The 27,284-nt window shown below is 42.2% G+C and overlaps 1 protein-coding gene across 6 annotated transcripts in view; it reads right to left on the reverse strand.

The window, feature by feature from the left end:
• The window catches only part of TMEM164 (transmembrane protein 164), a 175,456-nt gene that overhangs the window by 66,648 nt on the left and 81,524 nt on the right, over nucleotides 1-27,284 (reverse strand). For 5 of the 6 annotated variants that reach the window (XM_039233525.1, XM_039233521.1, XM_039233524.1 and 2 more), the window contains one exon: nucleotides 9,642-9,708. In XM_039233525.1, the coding sequence (XP_039089456.1) occupies nucleotides 9,642-9,701 (60 nt within the window). In that variant the 5' untranslated portion in view covers nucleotides 9,702-9,708. Of the gene's footprint in view, nucleotides 1-9,641; nucleotides 9,709-15,343; nucleotides 15,349-27,284 lie in introns of those variants that run through there. The other variant, XM_039233523.1, reaches the window with a different exon arrangement.

Here is a 27,284-nt window from a genome sequence, read left to right on the forward strand (position 1 = left end):
TTATTTTTATTTTATCCTATTAAAAAAAATAAAATAATAATCCCAGGGGCACCTGGGTGGCTCAGTTGAGCATCCAACTTTGGCTCAGGTCATGATCACACGATTCTTGAGTTCGAGCCCCACATCAGTATCACTGCTGTCAGTGCAGAGCCTACTTCAGATCCTCAGTCCCTCTCTGCCCCTGCCCCGTTACATACACATGCTCGTGCTCTCTCTCTCTCTCAAAAATAATAAACTTTTTTTTTAATCCTAAAGGTATAATCCATCCCTCAAATCTCTAATGAGTACTGTATAAAACTTACCACAAAGAGTTGATTTGGCTTAATACTTGAAAATCAATCTACATGATTAGGAAAGAAAGAGGAGGAAGACCATGAGCTTTGTATCAGAAAGGCCAAAGTTCTCGGGCCACCTCTATCTATGTGTCCCTGTACAAGTTACTTAAACTTTGTATGGCTCAGTCTGCAAAACGGTTATGGTCTTGTCCACCTCACAGGACCTTTGTGAGGACCCAAGACTAATAATTAACAGCTAACACCAACTGAGGGCTTCCTGTTTGCCAGGTGCTGTACTACATGCTTTACACATAGTAACTGCTTACTACCCAGGCAAGATTCAGGAGGTAAGCATGACTATCCCCTCCATTTTATAGATGAGAGAGAACTGTGGTCCACAGAAGTGAAGTAACTTGGCCAGCTTCCCTCCCCCTCTCTCTTACACACACACACACACACACACACACACACACACACACACACACACGAGAGTAGCACAGCCAGGACATGAACCTGCATCCATACCCTTGCTCCCTACATCCATATTCTTTTTTGTAAACATAGTTTATTGTCAAATTGGCTTCCATACAACACCCAGTGCTCATCTCAACAAGTGTCCTCCTCAAAGCCCATCACCCATTCATATTCTTAATACAGTAGGGTGAAATATCTGTGAAAGAGCTTTTCTGGTTACAAAGTCCCATCCACCTGTAAGGAATTCTTAGTAGAGGTGGAAAAGAGAAGAAATACACAGAAATCTAAACACGGTTAAGGGTTGAGTAAAGACGAAACGGAAGCAACGTCTAGTGGTATCCAAATAAGTGGCAATGTCTACACATACAATCAGAATTCATGATTCCCCATCCTGCTCTTCAGAATCCCACTGATGAGTGTACAGTTTCCTACCTCCGTGCCTGGCCATGGCATTCCCTATTTGAACTGCTTTGCTCTTCTGTGATTGCATGCATATTTAATTCACCCCTCAAGGCTCAGTTTGGGCTTTATTTCTCTGTGAAGCCTTTATGGACCACTTAACCCACTGATCTCTCCAAGAGGTAGTACATTCAGCTGTAGCATATTGGAAACCACATAACTCTGGGCAAGTCATTTAAACCTCTCTGCACCCTAATCTTCATAAGTAAAATCGGGTTCTTGTGTGAGTTAAATGGTAATATATGTAAACTACCTGACATACAGCAGGTGCCTGATCAATGCTAATATTAATCCTCTTCCCATCTTAGAACTTGGAACAACTGCAATTTAGCAATTCAGCATGAACTGCCTTGTGATATGCATTTTTCATGATTTCGGTATTAATACTGCCATAATTTATGCCTCATCTTTCTAATTAAACTGCAAGTTCCTTGAGAGCCAGGAACATACCCTTGGCTGTTTCTGCATTCACTGCAGCATATCGCACAAAACATAATACCAAAAACTGCTCAATGAAAATCTGGACTGGCTGTGTGATTAGGCTAGCTTCATGGAGGATGAGAGGCTCTCAAAAATTAATCTTGGGGCACCTGGGTGGCTCAGTTGGTTAAGCATCTGACTCTTGACTTCGGCTCAGGTCACGAACTCACAGTTCATGAGTTCAAGTCCTGTATCAGGCTCTGTGCAATTAGTGCCGAGCCTGCTTGGGATTCTGTCTCTCTCTACTCCTCTCTTGCGTGCGCTCTCTCTCAAAAAATAAATAAATAAACTTTTAAAAAAACATTAATGTTAAAATAAAGGCAGCTATTAGACATATTCTAGAATAGTCCCTAGAATTTGGTTTCATCTCATCAGAAAAAACTGGCCTTTGTAGAAGGCCGAGGCACAATTTTGACCAAATCAAGTCTTCAAAACGTGAAGGCCTCTTCTCAAACCAAGCTTTTTATCTTTTAAGTGCTCTCAGGAAAGCAAAGGGACATTCTGTCCCTAGCTCAGGTCCAAGATTTAAACTATAACTTTCTTAAAATGGCTCAATTTGCCAGTCACCAAAGTAACTTTTCTAGGTCAGTTAGCACATTTCAACGTGCCAATTAGCAAATGTAAGATTCTCAACCCCATTTGCCCTGGTGAAAGCAAAGTTTCTCAAGCAGCACACTTGGGGACAAGGTGTGCCAGCGGCAAGGCTGTGACTAGAGAACATTAAGATAATGATTGTGGATGCCAGGGAGCAGCCCCAGTAATGAAAAAATCATTATTAGCCTCTTCCACTCAGTCTCAGAGTGAGGGACATTCGAGAAAACCATCTCTCACAAAACAGGAACCAGACAAAAGGTGGGGGCGGGGGATGGGAAAGGAGGAAAAAAGAACACATGAGAGATCAACAGGGATAGGTAATAATGGACAATTTTGATAATGAGTTAATTATACTCGAGGCTTTGGGCCTTGAAGAAGAAAAAGAGCATGATGAAAAGAATCATTACTGTCATTATTATTCTAGTAGAAGACAGATGGCTGCAAAAAAAACATTAAAAAATACGGGTCAGGCTAGAGTCTTTAGTCTGGGAAGGGGGTGGATATGGAGTCTTATGTTTGTTTTCTGCTTCCACTCTCCCTTGCTCAGAACACTCTACATTCAGAAGGAACTCTTCTGGACATCTGAGGACAAAAGGCACAGGGCTGGAGATGTAGCTCATGCCCTGTGTCTCACTCTGAGGACCAGATCACCAACGTTGCAAGGTAAGAGATGGAAATGAGAACCCAGTATGTAACCAGGTTCCGTGGGTACCCTACTGAGTTCCTACCTCTTGGCTTTCACTTTCCACAAAGGTGTTTTAGCCTGGAATGGGTATGTTTTGCTAAGTCACAGGCACAGATAAGGAAGCCAGCATCAAAACCAGCCCCAAAGCCACTGGCTATAACAAGGAGTTCATTAACTAGGCAGCACATCTATTCTTCAAGCCAGGGACTACAGCCAGCTTGGGTGGGAGGGGATCTTAACATTGGATCCACAGATAGGCTAGAGGTTGGGGGGAGACAGAAGAGGAGAGTCTCCTGAAATTATGTGCCAAACTGTGTTTGTGCATTTATCTAGGAAGAGGCTCTACAGTCTTCTTCAGCTTCTCAAAGAAACCTACAGCCCAACTCTTTTAGATGGACAGAAGCTAAGAAGCATCTCCAGCATCTGGGCTCACCAGCTTTCAAACTTGCCCTAAACTCTAGTCATAGAATAGGAAAACAGCTCTGAAGTCTGAGTCAGGAGATCTGGGTTTTAGAGGCCACCTACCTTAGCTTCCTAGGCAAGGCATTTATCCTTCTAAAGACTCCCTCTAGAAGATGAGACCAGACAAGCTTTCAGCTCCCTGCTAATCTAATAGTCAATAGTTCCATGATGCATTTTTTTCTTCTTCCCTCCAAGAAGAGAAACAGCACTTAAGACACTTCACCTGAAGCCAGGAATAGACATTCTCCAAAATCCTGGCAGTAAAGAGCTCTTCCTTATAACATGACCCATTGGAATATGTTGTCCTTCCTCTAAGGTGTCAGCTTCTAAGGTGAAGAACCAGGAAAAACTGGGACCCGGGCATTCTCTAGCTGGTCTGCATATTCTGGTTCCAGGAAGTCACAGGACAAAGTACAGCAAATGGAAATTCACTGATGACCAGTCAGCTTTAGCTGACTGTGACAACTTCCTGGAACACCCTCCTTCTCTGTCTTTATATATATGAGCATATATCGAACTCTGTTACTGACACACACACTTGCTCGTTTTCTTTTCCTTGCTTTTATATTACTGCTAATGAAGAATAACAAAAACAAAAATATTAAAAAAGGGTCAAGAACAAAGAGCAAAAGAGGGGTGCCTGGCAGGCTCAGTCAGTAGAGCATGTTAGTCTTGGTCTTGGGATTGTGAGTTCAAACCCCACACTGGGCCAGAAGGTTACTTAAAAAAGAAGAAGAAGGAGAAAATATCCTTTTGGGGCACCTGGGTGGCTCAGTTGGTTAAGTGTCTAACCCTTGGTTTTGACTCAGGTCATGATCTCGCAGCTTCGTAGGTTCGAGCCCCATATTGGACTCCGCACTGGCAGTGCAGAGCCTGCTTGGAATTCTCTTTCCCTCTCTCTCTACCCCTCTGCCACTTGTGCTGTCTCTGTCTCTCTCCAAATAAACAAAGAAACAAACAAACTTTAAAAATTATATAAAAAGGGAGAAAAAGCAAAAGAGAAGTCAAAAACTGGGTTCTTACCTAACTGGATCATCAGGCTTAAGAAAGAGTTGCTTCACTCTCAACAATAGCCAAAACATGGAAAGAGCCTAAGTGTCCATCAACGGACGAATGGATCAAGATGTAGTTTATCTATACCGTGGAATACTACATGACAGTGAGAAAGAATGAAATCCGGCCATGTGTAGCAACATGGATGGACCTTGAGGGTGTTATCCTGAGCGAAATAAGTCAGACAGAGAAGGACAAATACCGTATGTTTGCATATATAGGAGGATTAGGAGGAACTTAACGGAACACCAAGGGGGAGAAGAAGGGGGGAAATGGTGGGGGAGAGGGAGAGAGGCAAACCATGAGAGACTCTTGAATGCTAAGAACAAACTGAGGACTGATGGGTGTGGGAGGGGAGGGGGGAGATGGGCATGGAGGAGGGCACTTGTGGGGATGAGCACTGGGTGTTATATGGAAACCAACTTGACAATAAAGTATTTGTAAGAAAAAAAAAAAGGAAATACATAAAAACATTAAAAAAAAGAAGATATCACTAAAAAAAAAAAAAAAAGAAAGAAAGAGTTGCTTATCTTCCTGCATCTTATTTTAACTCAATCTGTGCTCAACTAAAGAGATCACAAAGCAAAAAGTCCTAAAGGCCAGAAGTAGCCCAGGAGGGATCCCAACTATCTAAGAAAACAAAGGGAAAGCCAGTTGCCAAGGCACAAGCAAATGGAGCCACCACCATGAGCTCTTTTTAGCTTCATGTTAGAAAAAGGGCACCAATATTATTTACCAGAGTGATTAGAATTGCTCATTAAGAGAGAGCTCATCAAAGAAGTTTCAATGTTAAGGAAAGTTACTTGAACATTTTTGATTAGCTGATTGGCTATAGCTTGACACCTATTTGTAAAGTATTAAGTGTTATAACAACTGTAATAGCAAATCTGCCATGAGAAAGGAGAAGAAGGGGAAAGAGAGAAAGAGATGGGAGGGAGGGAGGGAGGGAGGGAGGGAGGAAGGAAGGAAGGAAGGAAGGAAGGAAGGAAGGAAGGAAGGAAGGAGAAAAAGGAATGAAAGAGAAATACTGTTTTCTCTACAGAGCAGTAAAGCTGTAATGGGCTGAATTGTGTCCCCACCAAAATTCATAGGCTCAAGGCCTAATCGTAGAATGTCACTACGTTTGGAAATACCTCCATTAAAGTGGTGATTAAATTAAAAAGAGGCCATTAGGTGGGCCCTAATCTAATCAGACAGATGTCCCTACAAAGAAGAGGAGATTTGGATACACAGAGAGGCACCAGGGATGTGCATGAACAGAGAAAAGACCATGTGAAAAGGCATCAAGATGGCGGCCACGTGCAAGTCAAGGAGACAGACTTCAGAGAAAACCAACCCTCCTGGCATCTTGATCTGGGGGATAATGAACAGTACCTTGCCTCAGAAGTTTATTGTGAGGATCAAATACCTTAGCCCATGCAGAGCACTGAGAAGAGTACCAGGTACATAGTAAGCGCTCCAGAAGTATCAGCTGGCCTAGTGAAGAGACACAGCTGTGATATAACAATACTGACCGAATAAAAGCTTCACCCATGCCGTTCTGACTCCAGGTACATGAATGGGCTTTTGGGGGCTTTTATTTTCAAGTTCATACAATGGGAATCATCATGTCTGTTTATGCTCACCGGTCCTGCAAGACGACTGTTTGGCTTTCCTTGAGGGAAAGGTCCCACTAAGAAGAGAGATGAAGGCAACCTGTCTAGAGGAACCATATCTACCTCAACCAATGGCAGAGACTGGCCTGAGCTATGGGCTAGAAGCACTCGAACTCAGGATCACTGACTATGTGAGCCTGGGTGGGGGGGAATTTTCTGGTGTGCCACCCCTTCCTGGAATCTGCCAGGACTTCTGAAAAGGAAGAAGGGAAGCAGCTTTTTATCTGCCTAACCCCTCAATCTGAGAAAACAGTGACAGGGTGAGTGGACAGATGGGATAAGAAAGCACTGGAGTCATTTCTCTGCCTTAGCACGGTACCTCCACAGCGTGGCTCAACATCCCCGGGCGAGTGAAGAAATAGCTTTTAAATTTGTTTGCTTTGCACCATTCTTGGGTACTATCCCCTATAGCTCTGAGACCAAGGCAGGCGTTCTGATGAAGGACTTAGGTAAAGTCAGGCAAGTCGTATATTGTGGGGAATGCGGAAGGGAGAGCAAAGGTACCTGTGTCAGCAGCCTGTGCCTGCTGATGCCAGCTCGCAGGAGAACACTGAGCTGCATGTGCCCGGCCTATCATGACAGAGACAATATTGCCTGTCTTTATCCTACTCTGGCACTCCCCACTTCAGGAGCTCCTCCGGTCTATCTATGAGATGCTTTGGGCTCTCTGAAAGAAAGCAGGGATGCCCTGTAAGCCACTTGTTAAAACGCAGATTGTGACGTAGTAGGTCTGAGGTATGGGCCTAAAATTCTGCATTTCTACCCCAATGTTTATAGCAGCACTATACACACACATACATACACACACACACACACAAACACACACACACTATGGAATATTACTCCGCCATCAAAAAGAATGAAATCTTGCCATTTGCAACAATACGGATGGAACTAGAACGTATTATGCTAAGTGAAATAAGTATGTCAGAGAAAGACAAATATATGATTTCACTCATATGTGGAACTTAAGAAATAAAACCGATGAACATGGGGGAAAGGAAGCCAAAATAAGATAAAAAAACAGAGAGGGAGAGCTGCCTGGGTGGTGCAGTTGGTTAAGCGTTCCACTTCAGCTCAGGTCATGATCTCACAGTTTGTGACTTTGAGCCCCATGTCGGGGTCTGTGCTGACAGCTCAGAGCCTGGAGCCTGTTTCAAATTCTGTGTCTCCCTCTCTCTCTGCCCTCCACCACTCATGTCGTGCTCTGTTCTCTCTCTCTCTCTCTCAAAAATAAATAAAAATGGGCACCTGGTGGCTCAGTCAGTTAAGCATCCTATTTCAGCTCAAGTCATGATCTCACAGGTCATGGGATGGGAGTCCCACATTGGGCTCTGTGCTGACAGTTCAGATCCTGCTTTGGATCCTGTGTCTCCCTCTCTCTGCCCCTCCCAAGCTCGTACTCTGTCTCTGTCTCTCTCTCAAAAATAAACATTTAAAAATGTGAATAAATTAATTTATTTAGTTATTTAAAAAGCAGAGAGGGAGACAAACCATAAGAGAGTCTTAAAAAGAGAGAACTGAGAATTGCTGGGGGGGAGGTCGGGGGGGATGGGTTAAATGGGTGATGGGCATTAAGGAGGGCACTTGTTGGGATAAGCACTGGGTGTTACAATGAAGTGACAAATTCTATTCCTGAAATCATTATAACTAACTTGGATTTAAATAAATAATTTAAAAAATAAAAATTAAATAATAAATTAAATAAAATTCTGCATTTCTAAGAGGAAGCACCCACGTGGGCTGGTCCTCAGACCACACTTGGAGTTCTGCATTTGGAGTTACCTGGAATTATAATCACCTAGGATGCTGATTCTCCAACAGTGGTCTGAGGACCCCAGCAATCGACATTACCTGGGGACTTATTACCAAGGCTCATTTCCTGGCATCATCCACAATCCTCTGAATCAGACCTTCTGAAGGTGAAGTCTGGCAATCCACATTTTTTAGTCATTTCCTTAGGTTGATTGCTATGGACATTGAGTTTCAGAGCTACTGCACAAAATCAGTGGTCCTCAACTGCAGCTCCACATTAGAAACACTTCTTAAAAACACTATACCCAGGCTGTGTCACAGATCAAGAACTCAGATGCTCCAAGGCATCAATAGTTTCTGCTTGTTTTTGTTGTTGCTGTTGTTCATTCGTTTGTTTTTTTAAGTACCCCTGGGTGAGCCTGGAGCAAAGTTTTGAGCCTGGGTTCAAGATCACTGCTTTAGATGAATGCTTTTTCTTTTAATTTCTGTTGATGTACAACATGCATCTAGAAACATAGAGCGATCATAAGGGTATACGTACATGTGAGGAAGGTGTGAAAACATCCTTGGAGAGAGTGAAGGATAGCTGTGCTTATAGGATCTAGAGGCTTCTCAATTCCTAACTGCCACTTAGAACTTGTGTGAATCCCAGAACGTCAGTTTCTTCCTCCATAACAAGAGGTCATAATACTTGCCCTTATCTACCTCACGTAACTGTTATGTGAAAAGACCCCGTAAACTATAAAATGCTATCCAAAGAGCAAGGATTAGCATCATGAGATTTAAACTGTGATCTTTTTTTTTTTTTTTTTATTTTTTTTTTTTTTTTTTTTTGGTGAGAGATATAGAGACAGTGTGTGCTGGGGAGGGTCAGAGAGAGAGGGAGNAGGCTCCAGGCTCTGAGCTGGCAGTCAGCACAGAGCCCGACGCGGGGCTCGAACCCACGAACCGCGAGATCATGATCTAAGCGAAAGTCGGACGCTTAACCGACTAAGCCACCCAGGCGCCCCTAAACTGTGATCTTAATGCATGACGCAAATTTAAGTCATGAAAACAGAAAGCAGTAGCCAGGATTTTACAGGTGATTTCTTTTCCTGTGCTTTCTAACATGGCCGGCTAATCCCTCCACAGTCCCGCATGAGGGAGTCTGAGGACAGGGCCCTGCCACCCCAGTCTTAAAACTCTTGCTTCTCTCTATGCCCATTTATCAACCAGCCCCTGCTACACTGGGATTCTACTTGCTAGCCACTGCAGGGGGTGGGGGGCAGGGGCCCAGACGGCCCTGCAGGCTTGGGTGAATGGGGGAAAGAATCTATTTCTTTCCCAATGGGCCTCTTGGCAAAGCAGACAGGCTTTGAGGCTCCCCATCTGATTATTCTGAGCCAATGTGGCTGAGTCCAAACTAGAGCACCTTTGAACATCTGGAAACCTCTAATTGAGTTGCTCAGCCCAGCCCCCCCTTCTCTCCACCAAAACTCTCCAAGAGCTCCTGTAGGCTTTGTCGGTCTATCCCGGTTCTGGCCTCAACTCTTAATAACGCCCCAGAGTTCCATCAAATACTCCCACCCTTACCTACCAAGCTCCACTGCATCCAAATAGGGCCGTGTCAAACCTCAATATTAAATATATAGATATTTTAACACCTACATGGGCACATGAGCTAAGGATGAGGGCAAGCACAGGATAGTGAAGGAGCGAGCAAATACTGCTCTGTACATTGCTGGCATGTTTCTAGAACAGGGAACTTACCAGCCGGGTATTTACCACAGGAAACAGCAGGGCCAGAAGTGCTCCATTCAACATGTGCATCTGGAGCCTGGAGAGGAAAAACAGATAAAAGTCCAGGTCACACTCGCACTCTGTTGCAAAAGCAGGCAAAAATGTGTCCAGTTACACCATGCCATATGGGAGAGCATGTCAACAAGCGGTTCTCTGTGTAAAATGGCACCAGTGTTGGCGAACACGCATAATAAATTGAAAGCAGCACGTTTTGCACTAATGAAATGTTCTGACCACTGCCTCAAAATTCCCCAAATGCTCTCTGAACACGCTTTGGCTACACTACTTCATTCCATAATGAGCCCTGCTCTCCCTAGGCTTCCGATCAGTCCCAATCAACAACTTCAGCCTCCGCGGTTCAGGGCAACTGTTGAAAAGAGGGGTTATACAAGGCAACCGCCCTGTTACTGCAGTGGAGTACGAGACACTCTGTTTTTTATAATGTGCTTGTTTATTTACACAGCCACGTATGATCCTTCTTCCCCAAACAGTGGCGGAGGCATAAAAAGGCTATTCAATGTGGCAAGCCGAACATAGTATTTTGTCAACTGTATTCTGCCACATTCTTAGACATGTCTTCAGTGCACTTCAGATTCTGTGTCTCCCTCTCTCTCTGCCCCTCCCCAGCTCGCTCACTCGCTCTCTCACTCTCTCTCTCTCTCTCTAAAAATAAACATTGAAAAAAAATTTTTTAAAAAGGAGGGGGTCCCAGGTGGCTCACTGGGATATGCATCCAAATTCAGCTCAGGTCATGATCTCATGACCAGTGTGAGTTCGAGCCCAGCATCAGGCTCTGTGCTGACAGCTCAGAGCCTGGAGCCTGCTTCGGATTCTGTGTCTCGCTTTCGCTCTGCCCCTCACCAACTTGCACTCTGTCTCTCTCTCAAAAATAAATATTTTAAAAATTAAAAAACAAAAAAAAGAAATATCTTCAGGGTCGCTGTCAGAGGTGGGAATGGCAGAAGTGGTGACTTTCCAGGCTTTCTTTAATTTTACAAATTGTGGGGCGCCTGGGTGGCTTAGTCGGTTAAGCGTCCGACTTTCACTTAGGTCATGATCTCGCGGTTCGTGGGTTCGAGCCCCGCATAGGGCTCTGTGCTGACGGCCAGCTCAGAGCCTGGAGCCTGTTTCGGAGTCTGTGACTCCCTCTCTCTCTGACCCTCCCCTGCTCACGCTGTCTCTCTCTCTCTCTCCCAGAAATAAATAAAACATTAAAAAAAATTTAATTTTACAAATTGGGTTTTGTGACTTCAAAGCAAAACAAAAAAGGGAAAGGTGGGGAGAAGAAGAAAATGAAGATGAAGACCAGGAAAACCACCAGTCTCCAGCATCAGTAATAATACTGTTTCCTAATATCAGACTTGTTGAAATGTATGCTAGAAACCCTTTATAAGTCAAGAAAAACCAAATTAGAGGGCACCTTGGTGGCTCGGTTGAGGTTCTGATTTGGGATCAGGTCATGATCTCATGGTTTATGGGTTAGATCCCCGTGTTGGGCTCTATGCTGACAGTGTGGAGCCTGCTTGGGATTCTCTCTCTCCCTCTCTCTGACCCTCTCTTGCTTGTGCTCTGTCTCTTTCTCAAAAATAAATAAACATTAAAAAAAAGAACAACCAAGTCAGGAACAAACTGCTTGTGAGGGCTCTGAGGATGAATTTAAACAACTTCCTTCATCACCCAAGGCAAATGGTTCTTTATTTTTTTTAATGTCTATTTATTTTTGAGGGAGAGAGAGACAGAGCGTGAGTGGGGGAGGAGCAGAGAGTGGGAGACCAGAAGCCAAAGCAGACTCTAGCTCTGAGCTGTCAGCAGACAGCCTGACTCGAGGTTGAACTCACGGATGGAGAGATCATGACCTGAGCTGAGGTCCGATGCTTAACCGACTGAGCCACCAAGGGGCCCTGACAAACAGTCCTTTAAAACTGAGGGACAAGTCAAGAATTACAGTTCTTCTGAAGGAAAGAAGATTTACTGGGTCAGGTACAACCACCGCTGAGTCAACAGGCCTTTGGAACCTCAAGATGTTAGCGTGCTCACTCTGTCTCTCTCTCTGATACATACACACACACACACAAACACACACACACACACACACACACTCACTCACTCACTCACTCACTCACACAGCAGCCCTGCAATATCAGGATTTCTCCCATGTCCTGAATGGGAAAGCAGTCCATACTCTGAAGGCCCCCAAGAAGTTCAGGCACTCTCTTGAAGCTCACAGATGTGTGCCTAAGACCGAGAGACGCTACGGAGACCCATGAGAACAGCACCAAAGCCCAAAGGCGGTTTTTCACTTCCCCCAGTCTGCTCATTACTGTTGCTCACTGTTACTAATGCCGCGAGGATGGTGGCAACGTGCACTTAACATAATCTTGGCGCCTATCTACTTAACTGCCTGACATGAATTCTCTCGCTTCATTCTGACAGCAATCTTATGAGACAGGTACAATTACTTCTTTTCCCATTTGGTGGGGAGGAAACCGAGTTCAGAGGTGCAAAGTGGCCTGGTTCACAACACACGCAAGAGAGAAGAGCCAAGATTGAAACCCAGGTTTCTCTAACTCCAGACCCCAAACTCCTAGATCCCTCCTGCTGCCTGATACCAGAGCTCCCCTCCCCACGTCCCTCCCAAATATGACCTCAGGTGGAGAGTCAGAGAGGCTCGTGTTTCCAAACTCTCTTTGGGTTTCAGGAAAACCACCTTATTCATTCCCTAGCCAGCTCTCCATTCGCGTTCAGGGGCATGACCAAGGGGAGAATGCTCTGAGGCCACGCCAAGCCGTCGCGGTCCTGCAGTTTCACAGGACTTGGCTCAGTCCACAAAAGGGACGAGGTATCCAAAAGGGACACTGATGCAGTGTCACCCCCACCTCCCAGGGCTGGCCAGGTGACCATAACTTTTACAACAGGGTCATGAGAGGGGGGCACTCTGTGCTCTGAGAAACTGATTGCTGACAATGCTTGCTCAAGCCTCAAGAGCTTAGGGCAGGGGTCATTATCAGCCATTCCAGGCCTGGCCTAACTCTGTCTCTGGGCCTGCCTATGGGAAGCCCCAGGCATAAATATTCTTGTTTAGCCACAGCATAAATGTTTACCCTGGCAGAGGGAAACATCGCATTAAGAGTCCAGGCAAAGCTGGACTCCAGTGCCAGGCTTTGCCACTGGCATTAAAAGAATGCTGCCATTTACACAAGGTCAAAAAGATATCTGGGCACCAGAAGTGAAATCGTGAGGATGATGGAAATGATTCCAAAGGCCCATGGAAGGCCAAAAATAAAGAAAAGAAAACCAACATCAAGATGCAAAAACAAGGTTGCCTAGCTGGCTCAGTCGGTGGAGCATGCAACTCTTGATCTTGGGGTCATGAGTTCGAGCCCCATGTTGGGTGCAGAAATTACTTAAAAAGCAAATAAACGTTTTAAAACAGAGATTCAAAACAACTATTAAATTCCTAAAGACAAGCCTGTTCTAGATCCCCAAAATTCAGTTCTATAATCTACATATATGCCAAAGAGAGGCTTATCTCTAATATATGAGAAGGTCTTACACATCAATAATTACAAAATGATCTAGCATGTATAGAGCATTTCTATGTGCCAATTTCTGGGTTAAGAACCCAGATGCATCACCTCATTTATCCATCAGTGTTTATTATAATCATTATCATCTTCTTTAACTTCACAGCTGAGAAAACCAAAGCACTCAGTGACTACATGACTTGCCACAAATCACAGAGACAGCAAGAGTCAGAGGGAGAGGTCACACTCAGGTCTCACCAAGTTCCGAGACTGTTTTTGCCACTGTAGTTTGCTTTAAACCCAAGATATGAATGATGAACATTATATATGTTCCATGTGTGTGTCTATGTGTGTATGTATCTGTGTGAGAGAGAGTCAGATTGGAGAGAGGGAGGGGCAGAGTCAGTCAGACTGTAGGCTAGAGGGCAAAACGAGAGTCAGACTATAGGCCAAGTAGGAAAAGATTCTGGACTGCCTAAGGGGAGAGAGGGTAATGCCTAAGGGCAAGAGAACTCCTTGGGTGTTTTGTAGCAAAACTGTCCCAATTATATAACTGCCCTGCCCTCTCTAGACCCCAAGCACAGCCTGACAGGTAAGGGACTGGCCGTATGAAAGGCAAAGGCTTTTGTTTTCACTTTATATCCACCTCCATCCTGCCACCCAGATGCTTTTGGGTATGGGAAATGGATAATGGGCCGCTAGAATGTCCTATGGGAGTTACCTCACCTGTACAATGGGAAGAACAACAGTACCCAACTCATAGGATTGCTATAAGGAGTTAATATGTTGAAGTACTTAGAAGAACACATTGTATATAGGAAGACTCATATATGTCTTTGGTAAATTGGTGAAAATTTTGCCTAAAGCTTCAAGATGTAAAGGGGGGGGCAAGGAGAAAAAAGGAAAGCATGTGAGAGTTGAACTGTTAAAAAAAAAATCCAAAGTATGAAAAGGAGGTCCACAGAAAGCAAACAGGCAGTCTGAAGGCCAGAACCAAACAACACAACTTAGAGACAGACTTCTGTTCAGTTTAGTCATGCTCATAAATCTCCTTGACAGCTCAGTCTTGGCCATTACTATTGTCACAAATATTTTGTCAGCTTTTTTGTTTTTGTAAAGGATACTGAGCTAAATTAGCTTTGTTGGTAAGAAACTGGGGCAATATGGCAAATGTCATGGGTTTAATTCTCTTCCAGGTCAGTTCCTGTCATTATATTTAGTTCCACAAACATTAATCAATCCATTACTATGTCTAACATTGTTTCAGAGGCTATAGGGAAAAGGAGATCAGTATAACACATAGTATCTGCCTTTAAGAAAATAACAAGCTTGGGGTACCTGGGTGGCTTAGTCGGTTAAATGTCTTACTTCAGCTCAGGTCATGATCTCACAGTGCATGGGTTTGAACCCCATATTGGGCTCAGTGCTGACAGCTCAGAACCTGGGGCCTGCTTGGGATTCTGTGTCTCCCTCTCTCTCTGTCCCTCCCTGGCTTGCTCATGTTCTCTGTCTCTCAAAAATAAATAAACATTAAGAAAAAGAAAGTAACAATCTTACTGACAAGGCAAGAAATGAAGTGATGAAAGGAAATGGAAATGGAGTATAATGGTGAAGAATTCAGGGTTTGGCAACAAACCTACGCTCAAATTCCGGATCTACCACATACTGATTGAGTGACTCTGGACAAGTGAGTTACAATATGTGTGTCAGTTTCCCCAATCATAAAACAGGGCTAATCACAGTACGCAGCTGAAAAGTTTGTTGAGAGAATTTAATAAGACCATGTAAACTGACTGACATAGTGTTTAGGATATAGTAAGCACTCAGTACATGGTAGCTATGATTATCCTTAATAAGGCAATATAGGGGCGCCTGGGTGGCTTAGTCGGTTGAGCGTCCGACTTTCGCTTAGGTCATGATCTCGCGGTTCGTGGGTTCGAGCCCCGCGTCGGGCTCTGTGCTGACTGCCAGCTCAGAGCCTGGAGCCTGTTTCAGTCTGTGACTCCCTCTCTCTGACCCTCCCCTGCTAATGCTGTTTCTCTCTCCTAGAAATAAATAAAACATTAAAAAAAAATAAGGCAATATAAATGAATATCATGTTACTACTAAACACCTTCATGAGATGGCTTATATTTCAACTTAATGTACTTGATTACAACCAAGAACCAAAACATACGAAACAGGTGGCAAGTTCTAGAAGTCACTGGAAAGGCAAATTCAAGGAGAGGAATTCTCAAAGGAAATTATAAAATACTTTGAACTGGACAAAAATAAAAATACAACATATCAATATGTGTCAGATGCTTATAACAAAATTTGTAGATTAGAAAAAAAGACCTAATTTAGTAATCCAAGCTTCCACCTTAAAAATCCAGAAAAAAAAAAAGAGCTAAATAAACCAAAAGCAAGCAGAAGGAATGAAACAATAAAGATAGGAGCAATAATCAATGGAATTAAATACAAAAACAGTAGAGAATAATCCAAGAAAAGAACGCTTACCTTTCAAAAAGTCAATACAATTGATAAACCTCTAGAAGAAGAATAATGGACAAAAAGGGAGAAGATAGGAGTTACCAACATCAGGAAGGGAGGAATGGATATTATATTATTCCCCCAGGAATTAAAATAATGAGAAACGAGGAATAATTCAATACACATAAATTTGACAACTGAGATAAAATGGAGAATTTCCTCTAAAAACACAAATTACCAAAACTCACCCAAGATGAAATTGATAACCTGAACAATCCTATTAAGGAATACGTATACACACACACACACACACACACACACACACACACACACACTGGAATGTCATTCAGCCATTAAAAAGGAGATTTGCCATTTACAACATCGATGGCCCTTGAGGAAATTATGCTAAGTGAAATAAACCAGATGGAGAAAGACAAATATAATCTCACTTATATGTACACTATAAAAAACCCAAAAACAAACAAACAAAAACTGAGCACACAGGCACAGAGAACAGATTGGTAACTGTCAGAGGCAGAGTCAGGGTGGGCAAAATGGGTGAAGGTGGTCAAAAGGTAAAAACGTCCAGTCAATAAAATAAATAAATTACAATAAATCACAATAAAATAAATAAGTGATGGGGGGTGTAATGTACAGCATGTTGACTATAGTTAATAATACTATATTGTGTTTTTGAGAGCTGCAAAGAGAGCAGATCTTAGAAGTTATCATCACAGGGGCACCTGGGTAGCTCAGGTAGCTAAACATCTGACTTCAGCTCAGTTCATAATCTCATGGTTCGTGAGTTCAAGCCCAGCATCAAGCTCCGTGTTGACAGTGCAGAACCTGCTTGGGATTCTCTCTTTCTCTCTCTCTCTCTGCCCCTGCCACACACATGCTCGCTCTTTCTCTCCCTCTCTCCCTCTCTCTCTCAAAATAAATCAACTTTAAAACACTTTTAAAAGAAGAAGTTATCAAGGTGCCTGGGTGGCTCAGTCGGTTAGGCGTCCAACTTCGGCTCAGGTCACAGTTCATGGGTTCGAGCCCCGCATTGGGCTCTATGCCGACAGCTCAGAGCCTGAAGCCTACTTCAGATTCTGTGTCTCCCTCTCTCTGCCCCTTCCCTGCTCGTGCGCTCTCTCTCTCGCGCTCTCTCTCTCTCTCTCTCTCAAAAAAAAAAAATGAATAAACATTAAAAAAAAAGTTATCACAAAAATTTTATAACTTATGTGTGGTGATGGATGTTAACTAGACTTATTATGTTTCATAATCTATAAAAATATCAAATCATAATGTTGTATACCTGAAACTAATAAGTTTCAGTCAAATATGTCATTGAAAACATTGAATTTGTAGTTAAAATCTTCTGAATAAAAAATCTCCAGACTCAGATGGTTTCAGTGACTAAGTCTACCAAATATTTATACAATCTTGTCCAGAAAATAAAACAGGAAACATTTCTCAACTCATTTTATGAGGACGTTATTACTAATAACAAAACCAGACAAATACAGTTCAAAAAAAAAAAGAAAACCCACACTAAATCAATATCCCTCATGAACACAGACACGAAAACCCACAGTAAAATTATAGCAAACCTAATGCAACAATTTAAAAAGAATAATATTCTGTGACCAAGTGGGGTTTGTCCTAGTAATGAAAGGTTGGTTCAGTATTCTGAAATTCAATTAATAAATTCCACCAAATTAACAGTGAAAAGAATACAAAGTACATGACCATAGCAATTGATACAGGAAAGGTATCTGCCCCAATTCAACACGTATTCATGATTAAAAAAAAAAAAATACCAACAAGCTAGGAATAGTAGGGAATTTCCTCAACCTGAGAAAGGACATCTGAAAAAAGATTATGCCCAACATCATAATTCATAGTGAAGGACTGAGGGCTAACATCAGGAACAAGACAAAGACACCCACTCTCAACATCATGCTGACAGTCCTAATGCAATAAGGCAACAAAAATAATACAGATTGGGAAAGAAGAAATAAAACTGCCCCTATTTGCAAAGAACATGATTATATATGTAGAAAATCTCAAGGAGTCTACAAAAAGAAACTCCTAGAACTGACACATGACTTTAGCAAGGTTGAAGGATTGTAAGGTCAACACATAAACATCAATAATATTTCTAAATAATAACAGTGTGAAATTAGAAACCAATTTTTAAAAAATATTATTTACAATATCTCCCCCCCAAACTAAAATACTTAAGTATAAATCTAACAAAATCTGTACAGATTCTATATGCTAAGAACTGTTAAAAGATCATTAAAGAAATCAAAGAGGACCTAAATAAATAGACATACCATGTTCAAAGACTTTCCAGAAAAGCTTAACATAGCAAAGAGGTTAATTCTCACCTAAACTATCTACAGATTCAATGCAATTCTGATTCTAAAATGTATATGGAAGAGTAAAGAAACTAGAAGAGCTAAAATAATTTTGTAAAGTGGGAATAAAGATGAAAGAATCACATTACCAGATTTTAAGGCTTGCTATAAAGCTATAGCAATCAAAATAATGCAATACTGACCAAGAAAAAGCACATCAGTCAGTGAAAAAGAGTAGTCCAGAAAGAGACCGGCAGTGATGTAGTGATTTGATGTTTCACTATAGTGCAAAAGCAATTCAGTGGGAAAAAGTCATAGCCTTTTCAGTAAAACGGTATTAAAGTAATTGGACATGGTATATAAAATAATGCATTTAACTTAAACCACACCTTACATAAAAGCTAAGTTACAAATCTAAACAGAAAATGTAAAATTATAAAACTTTTATAGAAAACATAGCAGAAGATCTCCATGACCTTTACTTAGGCAAGCAGTTTTTAAACAGGACACCAAAAACACAAAACATTGAAAAAATGATAAACTGAGCTTAATCATAATTTGAAATTTCCATTCTATGTAAGACACTTTGACAAAAAAGAAAAGACAAGCAGTAAAATGGGAGAAAAATACATGCAAATAACATACCCCAACATAGGACTTTCATCCAGAATATATAAGGAATACTCACAATGCTCAATAATAAGAAAACAAGCAACCCAATTTAAAAATGGGTTAGAAAACTTGAACAGACACTTCACCAAAAAAGATATATGGATGGTAGGTAAGCACATAGAAAGATGTTCCATATCATTAGGAAAATGCAAACTAAAACCACAATAAGATACAACCCCTCACCTATAAGAAATACTAAAACAGAAATACTAACAATAGCAAATGTTGGAGAGACTGTAGAGAAACAGGAACTCCCATAATACAAAGCTCGTGGAAATCTAACAGCAATTTGGAAAACAGTTTGGGAGTTTCTTCTGAAGTTTATAAAAAACCTTACAAGTTAAAAATACTCTTATCATTTTACCCAATAATCTTGCTCCTACATATGTACCCTACTTTAATGAAAACATGTTTATACAAAAACCTTCAAGCAGATGTTCACAGCACCTCTATTCATAGTAGCCAAAGTCTAGAATCAGCCCAGATGCCCCTTCAAGGGGTGAATCGATGAACAAATTGTGGTACATAGATACCAAAGAAAACCACTCAGCAAAAACAATGAATGAACTACTGATGCCTACAAGAACGTGGATGAATCTTAAGGTTGTTCCAATAAAGCCCGTCGTACCACAGGGTTCCGTGTGTATGACATTCCCTACACAACAAAACTGTAGTGAAGGAGAACAAATTGTGGTACGTACATACCAGAGAAAACTACTCAGCAAAAACAACGCACGAACAAGAATGGGGATGAATCTTAAGGCTGTGCAAATAAAGCCAGTCTCAAAAGGTTACCTACTACAGGGTTCCATGTATATGACATTTCCTAAACAACAGAAGTGTAGTGAATGAAGGAGAACTAATTAGTGGTTGCCAGGGATATGCTAAAGGAGTCCTGCAGATTGAAATAAAAGGACACCAGACCATCACTGGAAGCCAGTTAAAGAAATAAACACTGTGGTAAAGGTAAATACATGGGCAGTTATAAAAGCTAGTATTATTATAACAGTTTATAACACTCCTTTTTGTTTTCTACATAATTTAAAAGAGTAATACATTTAAAAAAACACAATTATTAGTATAAAAACCAGTATTACTGTAATTTTGGTTTGTTACTCCACATTTTGTTTTCTACATTAAGAGACTAATGCATTTGAAAATAATTAGGCTTGGGGGCACACACTGCATAAAGACACAATTTTGTGATCAATACCTGAAAGGGGTAGGGATGAAGCTATAAAGGAGCAACATTTTGTATGTCATTTAAATTAAACTAATATAGGGGTGTCTGGGTGGCTCAGCCAGTTAAGCCTCTGGCTTCGGCTCAGGTCATGATCTCGCAGTTTATGAGTTCAAGCCCTGCGTAGGGCTCTGTGCTCACAGCTCAGAGCCTGGAGCCTGCTTCAGATCCTGTGTCTCCCTCCCTCTCTGCCCCTCTGCTGCTCACACACACTCTCTCTCTCTCTCTCTCTCTCTCTCTCTCTCTCAAAAATAAATAAACATTAAAAATTTTAATAAAAAATAAAATAAATTAAGCTAATATATGGGGCACCTGGGCGGCTTGGTCGGTTAAGCATCAGACTTCAGCTCAGGTCATGATCACATGGTTCGTGGGTTCGAGCCCCGCGTCAGGCTCTGTGCTGACAGCTAGCTCAGAGCCTGGAGCCTGTTTCAGATTCTGTGTCTCCCTCTCTCTCTGACCCTCCTCTGCTCACGCTGTTTCTCTCTCTCTCCGAAATAAATAAAACATTTTTTAAAAATTTTAAAAAAACACACAAAGAGGTTGAAAGTGAAAGGATGGAAAAAGATTCCATGCAAACAGTAACCAAAAAAAAGCAGGGGTGGCTATACTAATATTAGACACAATAGTACTATAAATCAAAGCAGCTTATAAGAGACAAAGGAGGATATTATTTATTAATAAAAGTTTCAAGGCTGCAAAAAGATTTAACAATTATAAACATTTACATACTTAACAGACCATCAGCATATATAAAGCAAAAACTAGTTGGAGACTTTAGTACTTCCCTCTTAATAATAGATAGAACAGCCAGACAGAAGAGAAGCAAGGAAATAGTGAATTTTAACAACACAATAAACCAGCTAGATCTAACAGACAGATATATACAGAACACTTTATCCAGCAATAACAAATTCATTCATCTCAAGTGCCCATGGGACATTTTCCAGGCTAGACCATATTATGGTGGCCATAAATTATGTCTCCACAGATTCAAACTGATAGATATCATAACAAAGTATCTTCTCTAACCACAACATGATCGGGGTAAAAATCAATAATGGAAGTAAAATGGGAAAATTCTCAAATGTATAAAAATTAAATAATACAATCCTAAACAACCAATGGATCAAAGAAGAAATCACATGGGAAGCTAGACAATGAAATGCAAATCAAAATCCCAATTAGATACTATCTGACACCATGAGAATGCCTACTATAAAAAAAAAAAAAAAACAGAAAACAAATGTTGGCAAAGATGTGGAAAAATTGGGAATCTTATACGTTGGTGGTGGGAATGTACAATGGTACAGCAGCTGTGTAAAACAGTTCAGCAGTTCTTCAAAAAAAATAAAAACAAAATTACCATATGATCCAGCAATTCTATTTCTGGGTATATACCCAAAAGAATTAAAAGCAGGACCTCTAAAGGATTATTTGTACACCTGTTTCATAGCAGCATTATTCACAATAGCTAAGAAGTGGGAGCAACCCAAGCGTCCCATCAACAGATGAATGAATAAACGAGATGTGATATGCACATACAATGGAATATTATTCTGTCTTAAAAAGGAAGGAAATGCTGACACAGGCTACAACACAGATGACCTTTGGGGACATGGTCTTAAGTGAAATAAGCCAGTCTCACAAAGACAAATACTGTAGGATTTCACTTATATGAAACACCTACCCAGAAGAGTCAAAATCACAGGGACAGAATGTAGAATGATGGTGGCCAGGGGCTGGAGGGGAGAGGGAATGGAAGTTACTGTTCAATGGGTAGAGAATTTCAGTTTTTGCAGGAGGAAAGAGGCTAGACATGGATGGTGATGAGGGTTATAGAACACTGTGCATGTCCTTAATACCACTGAACTGTACACAAATATGGTTAAGATGTTTTATATATATATATAAGCACTTATATATATACTTATATATTTTTATATATGCATATACGATATACAAATATATATTTTATGTTATAAAATATAACTTTTGGATTTTTTTAATGTTTGTTTATTTTTGAGAGCGAGAGCGAGAGCGAGAGAGAATCCCAAGCAGGCTCTGTGCTTTCAGAGCAGAGCCCAACACAGGGTGACGTCTCATGGAACCGAAATCAAAAGTCAGACGCTTAACCCACTGAGCCATCTAGGTGCTCGTCACCACAGCTGCTTCTTACTATCCACATTGTTATACGTAGCTCTACTTCATGTTTTTCACCACTATATATTATTCAATTGTATATCAAAAGTCATTCTGTACATTGCCATGTTCATGGACATCTGGATCTACTCTTTTCCCTTCAGCCAGAAGCTGTGTTGAGATTTACTTTCCATAATTTGTATTATACAAATAGATCTGTTTCCACTATCTCAGAGCCCAGGGTCCTTCCACTCTGACCTGCTTTTTTCTATCAGCCCATGGGCTGAGGGTGGACACTTTCTGCCCACTTGCTGAGGCTCTCTGCACTACAACCCTGTCACATGTCGCAGAAAATGCGGTCAGGATCTTCCATTTTTTAACTGACATATCAGAACACATGACAAAAACTGCTGCATCTAGGTAGAGAGCATACAAGTATTCAGTGTACTGCCCTGTTCACTTTTCCAGAGGTTTGAATTTTTTTCAGACTAAAAGTTGGAAAATTAAAAAAAAAAAAACAAGAAAAATAAACAAGTATAACAAGAAGGCTTGGCTGGCTTTGCCTGATGCGCACAAAGATAGAATACTTTATAGAGTATTAAAGATAGAATAAAGTACTGGTTGTAACTGGTGGTTTCCCACCTGCTTGCTCTGGGCAAATGAGGCCACACAACTGCAGAGGCTGCAGAACATTTTTTCCCGTGAAGTCCAGAAAGTTGGCCAAAGCCCCTATGTGGAAGGCACTCAACTAATAAAAGGGGCTACTTATCTGAAAGCAGTTTTCATTCTCAAATTCTGCTTATGAGAACGCAAACAATGTTCATTCACTGGGACCCTAATTCTAACAGTGAGGTAAGTACACAAGATGGTAAAGCAGCAAGACAAAACATTACTGATTACTTAGTCCATGATAGGATCCTTGCTACGTAATTAACAAGCAGCAGCTCTTCTAATTGTTACCAACACACAAGGAAGCAGTTACTTTTCACAGCATTATTTTACAAATGAGGAAATGGAGGCTGAGACTTTAAGCCTCAAGAAGTGGCCAAACCACAACGATATAACCTAGATATAACCTAAGCCATCTACTTCCACTGCACTGTTTAAGGTTCCTTTAAAACATTACCCCTCAAATCAAATGTCGAATAACAGGGCACTGTTTAATATGATATATTATGTTCATCCAAACGATCAAACAGCAAATACTATGCAGTCATTAGAATCATATCAGAAGAATACGTGGGGTGCCTGGGTGGTTCAGTCAGTTAAGTACCCAACTCCTGATTTCGGCCCAAGTCATGATCTCACAGTTTCTTGAGTTTGAGCCCTAAGTGGGGCTCTGCGCTGACAGCTTGGAGCCTGCTTGGGATTCTGTTTCTTCCTCTCTCTCTGCCCCTCCCCAACTTGTATTCACTCTCTCCCTTTCTCTCTCTCTCTCAAAACAAATAAAGTTTAAAAAAAACATGCAATGACATGGGGAAACAATGATGGTATATTAACTCTGGATATATTAGAAATCTCATCTTTGGAGAGACCTAGAATAATCCCAAATTTGTTTTTTAAAAAATGGGTATGTTCTCACAGAGCATGGGTAGGACGTAATACCAACATATTAACCAAAGAATCATCAGGTACTCTCATTTTCTACATTATTGCTTTCTGTAACATGTGATGCTTTTCTTTCAGTGATCATGGATTACTTTTATAAGAATAAAATATTCCTATCTCTTCATTACCCACTTCACAGTGACTACAGATCTTGCCCCAACCTTGTCTGTTCTGCTGTACTGCTTTTTTTTCTTTTTTTCCTGGAATTGCTTTTGTCCAATGTATAGCAGAGAAGACACCCATCGTAGCTTCCATAAGGACTGGGTGGGCTGACAAAATAAAAACAGGCCCAAAATGATCGGTCCCCGTTCTTCTGATGAAAAATGCTTTCCACGCTTTCCCAGATGCAAAAAGCTATCTGGGTCTTCATTACTTTTACCAGGAGATGATATACATCCAAACACATGTTTAAAGAAGAGGCCACCCCAAATGAAGATAAAAAATAAAAAGAAAATAAAAGCAGTCCCCGCTACAGAAACCTTCAGAGAGATTTTCAGGAGAGGATTTGGTTGGGGCGATGAAAATAATCAGAAAACATGGGCCAGGACAGCAGCAGCCAAAGCTCCCAAGAGAGAACAAAACTGAATATGTACATGGGGGGAAGAAGGCAGCTTCTGGTCTGTACCCAAGGGGAGGAGGCCTCTGAACAGCCCAAAGGTGTCTTTCGCCTTACAAGCATTAAGAAAGAATATGTATGGGGGTGCCTGGGTGGCTCAGTGGGTTAAGCATCCGACTTTAGCTCAGGTCATGATCTCATGGTTCATGGGTTCAAACCCAGAGCCTGGAGCCTGCTTTGGATTCTGTGTCTCCCCCTCTCTGCCCCTCCCCCAGTTGCTCACGCTCTCTCTTTCTCTCTTTCTCTCTCTCTCTCTCTCTCTCTCTCTCTCTCTCTCTAAGAAACAAGCATTAAAAATTTTTTTAAAGAAAAAATACATATGGATGCAAGGCAGCAAGCCGACAGTTAATGGCTCCTTGGAAAGCAGACACCACCGGAGCAGCAGCGTTCTGTATAAGACAAGAAACTGGTCCCCTTGAATTGCTACTTACTTACTATGGATGTGCTAGGTTCCTGGTGACCCTCCCTTTTGAATCTGCAGCATTCATATGTAGAGCTTTCTCTCCCTTGCCAAGAACAGTCTTAATAAAGCTGCTGGGGTCAGAGATAGTCTCCCAAACACCCTTTCCAGTAATGAGTTCAAAGCTAAGCCAAAATGCAGCCACCTCCGAGGTGAAGGTGCCAAAAGGCTGCTCTCTTTTGTATCCCAGAACAGCTGATCCGTTGAGCACTGCAAAAATGGGGTGCTGAGACGGTACAGCCATTCCGAGACACTCAGACACAAGATGTTCAGCCTGAGCCCACCTCCTCAACTCAGAACAGTCCTAGCAATCAGAGTCTCCCTGCTTAAAGCCCTGCTGTTTAAAAATCTGATAGTACAATACAGTGGGATCTAGAAAAAGAGAAGGTCACAGGGCTACTGAATACATGTAAGATCATGTGGCCTAAAGGCCGACAGGGCATCAGTCCCGCAATGCCAGGATCACATGTCAGGCTGCCCTCATTCCCCTCACCCAGCCCCATGCTTCCCTCACCTACCTTGGCTCGCGCCAGGCCTACAGTCTCCCTCCAGCCAGCAATGTGCCCCCTGCTCTCGGCAGCACGGATGAAATTTCATCTCATCTCCTTCAAAATCCTCTCCAGACTGAGTCAGCAGATACTCATGACCAAATAATCCCACTTGCATCACACATCCACTCCTCTCCATGTGGACATGAGAGCAGATTTAAGGGTTTCAGCGGCGCTGGGGGTGGGAGAAGGGCCATCGTACACTTCCTGAGGAGGAAGACGCAAGCCAGCTCGCTGCTATGCACTTTTCTTACGGGGCAGCGTGGGGGAAGAGTTCCCCCCCCATTCAGTCTGACTCACTCTATGAGGTCCCCCCAGCCCTGACAGCACACATTTGGATAACCAGGCGCTTTAAGCCGTGGGTGCTCAAAAGGCAGCTCTACTGTCTGATCACAACCCAAAGCCAGGGAAATCTTAACAGCCACTCCCTTTTCTTTCATTTGGTCCTTCAAAATACCCAGGCTCAGAAAGAGGAGAGTTCCAAAAGGCTGGATTCCCTGAGAGGCTTCCAGTCACTTGGGAAACCAAGAATTTCACCCTCTTCAAACAGACACACACACACACACACACACACACACACACACACAGCAGCCAGGATGCCAATGAGTAAGCTGAAAACTTAAGAGGCTGACTGCACTCGCGAGTGCTCTGTGGTGCTGGAATCCATGGAGACTGGGAAGCGGGAGTGAGTGCATGCTACAGTGTGGTGACAACACCCTCCTTCAGCCAGGATAACAGACCTGAGAGAGATCAGGAAACTCCAAACCACCGCATGATGATCTCTGTGGGCGGGGAGGGGGTAATATACACGGACCTTGATTTGCTAACTCTGCTCCAAGAACAGCATTAAACACACCAGAGACTTGCTCCCCAGAGCAGATGGAAGACCCCGGTTGTACTTGGGGCTCTTTCAAGAACTTGGTCAAGCTGAGGGAGGCCAAGGCTAGCACTGGAAAGCAGGAGTATCCTCTCCACACCGCTGTGAAAAAAGCGGCTTGGGGTCCTGAGATCAACATTGTTTCCGATGAGAAGGGTTCAGGCCTCCAGCTGATAGGTGAATTCTGATGGCATAAGAATTTTGGCAAACAGATGCAGAAACAGCTGACTCAGACCAGTGGCTGCTCTTTTTTTTTTTCCTTTCTTTATCGTGTGAGTCTGCTATGGCTAATAGCCAAAAAGCTAGGATCTTCCAGCCCTGGGAAGAGACCACATCATCTACATGAAGCATCGCCAATCTTACCAAAAAGGAAGGCTGGCTGGCTCTTAAGTTGCCTCCAGAGGAGAAAATCCCTGGTCTGAGACTTATGCCAAAAAGTGTGACTATGAACTCTGTGTCTCTCTATCCATAAAAACCATGGGATGATGTCACCAGGATGAATTACAGTTTCCCAGAACCCTGCCCCACTCACTAAGGCATTCCTAAACAATGTCACTGTCCTACTGGACACATTTAATTTCTTCCTCCCTCCCTCCCTCTCTGTGTACTAGATTTTTTTAAATGTTTATTTATTTATTTATTTTGGAGACAGAACGAGAACACAAGCGGGGAAGGGGCAGAGAGAAACAGGGACACATAATCCAAAGCAGGTCCAGTCTCTGAGCTGTCAGCACACAGACAGAAGTAGGATTCGAACCCACAAACTGTGAGAACATGACCTGAGCTGCAGTCGGACACTTGACTGAATGAGCCACCCAGGCACCCCTCTGTATTAGATTTAATTGCTCTAAACTCAAGGTCAGCCAAAATCTTGTTGTTTGTGGGTTTTTTGGGGGGTGTGGTAAAAATACATATCATAAAATTTACCTTTTAACCATTTTTAAGTTCATTTATTTATTTTGAGAGACCAAGTGTGAGTCGGGGAGGGGCAAAGAAAGAGGGAGAGAGAGAGAATCCCAAGCAGGCTCTGCACTGTAAGTGCAGAGGCCAACGTGGGCTGGAACCCATGAACCCTTAGATCATAACGTGAGCCGAAATCAAGA

Source organism: Hyaena hyaena, unplaced genomic scaffold (genome assembly GCF_003009895.1).
Source record: "Hyaena hyaena isolate Hyena2069 unplaced genomic scaffold, ASM300989v1 scaffold_77, whole genome shotgun sequence".
Classification (NCBI taxonomy): Eukaryota; Metazoa; Chordata; class Mammalia; order Carnivora; family Hyaenidae; genus Hyaena; species Hyaena hyaena.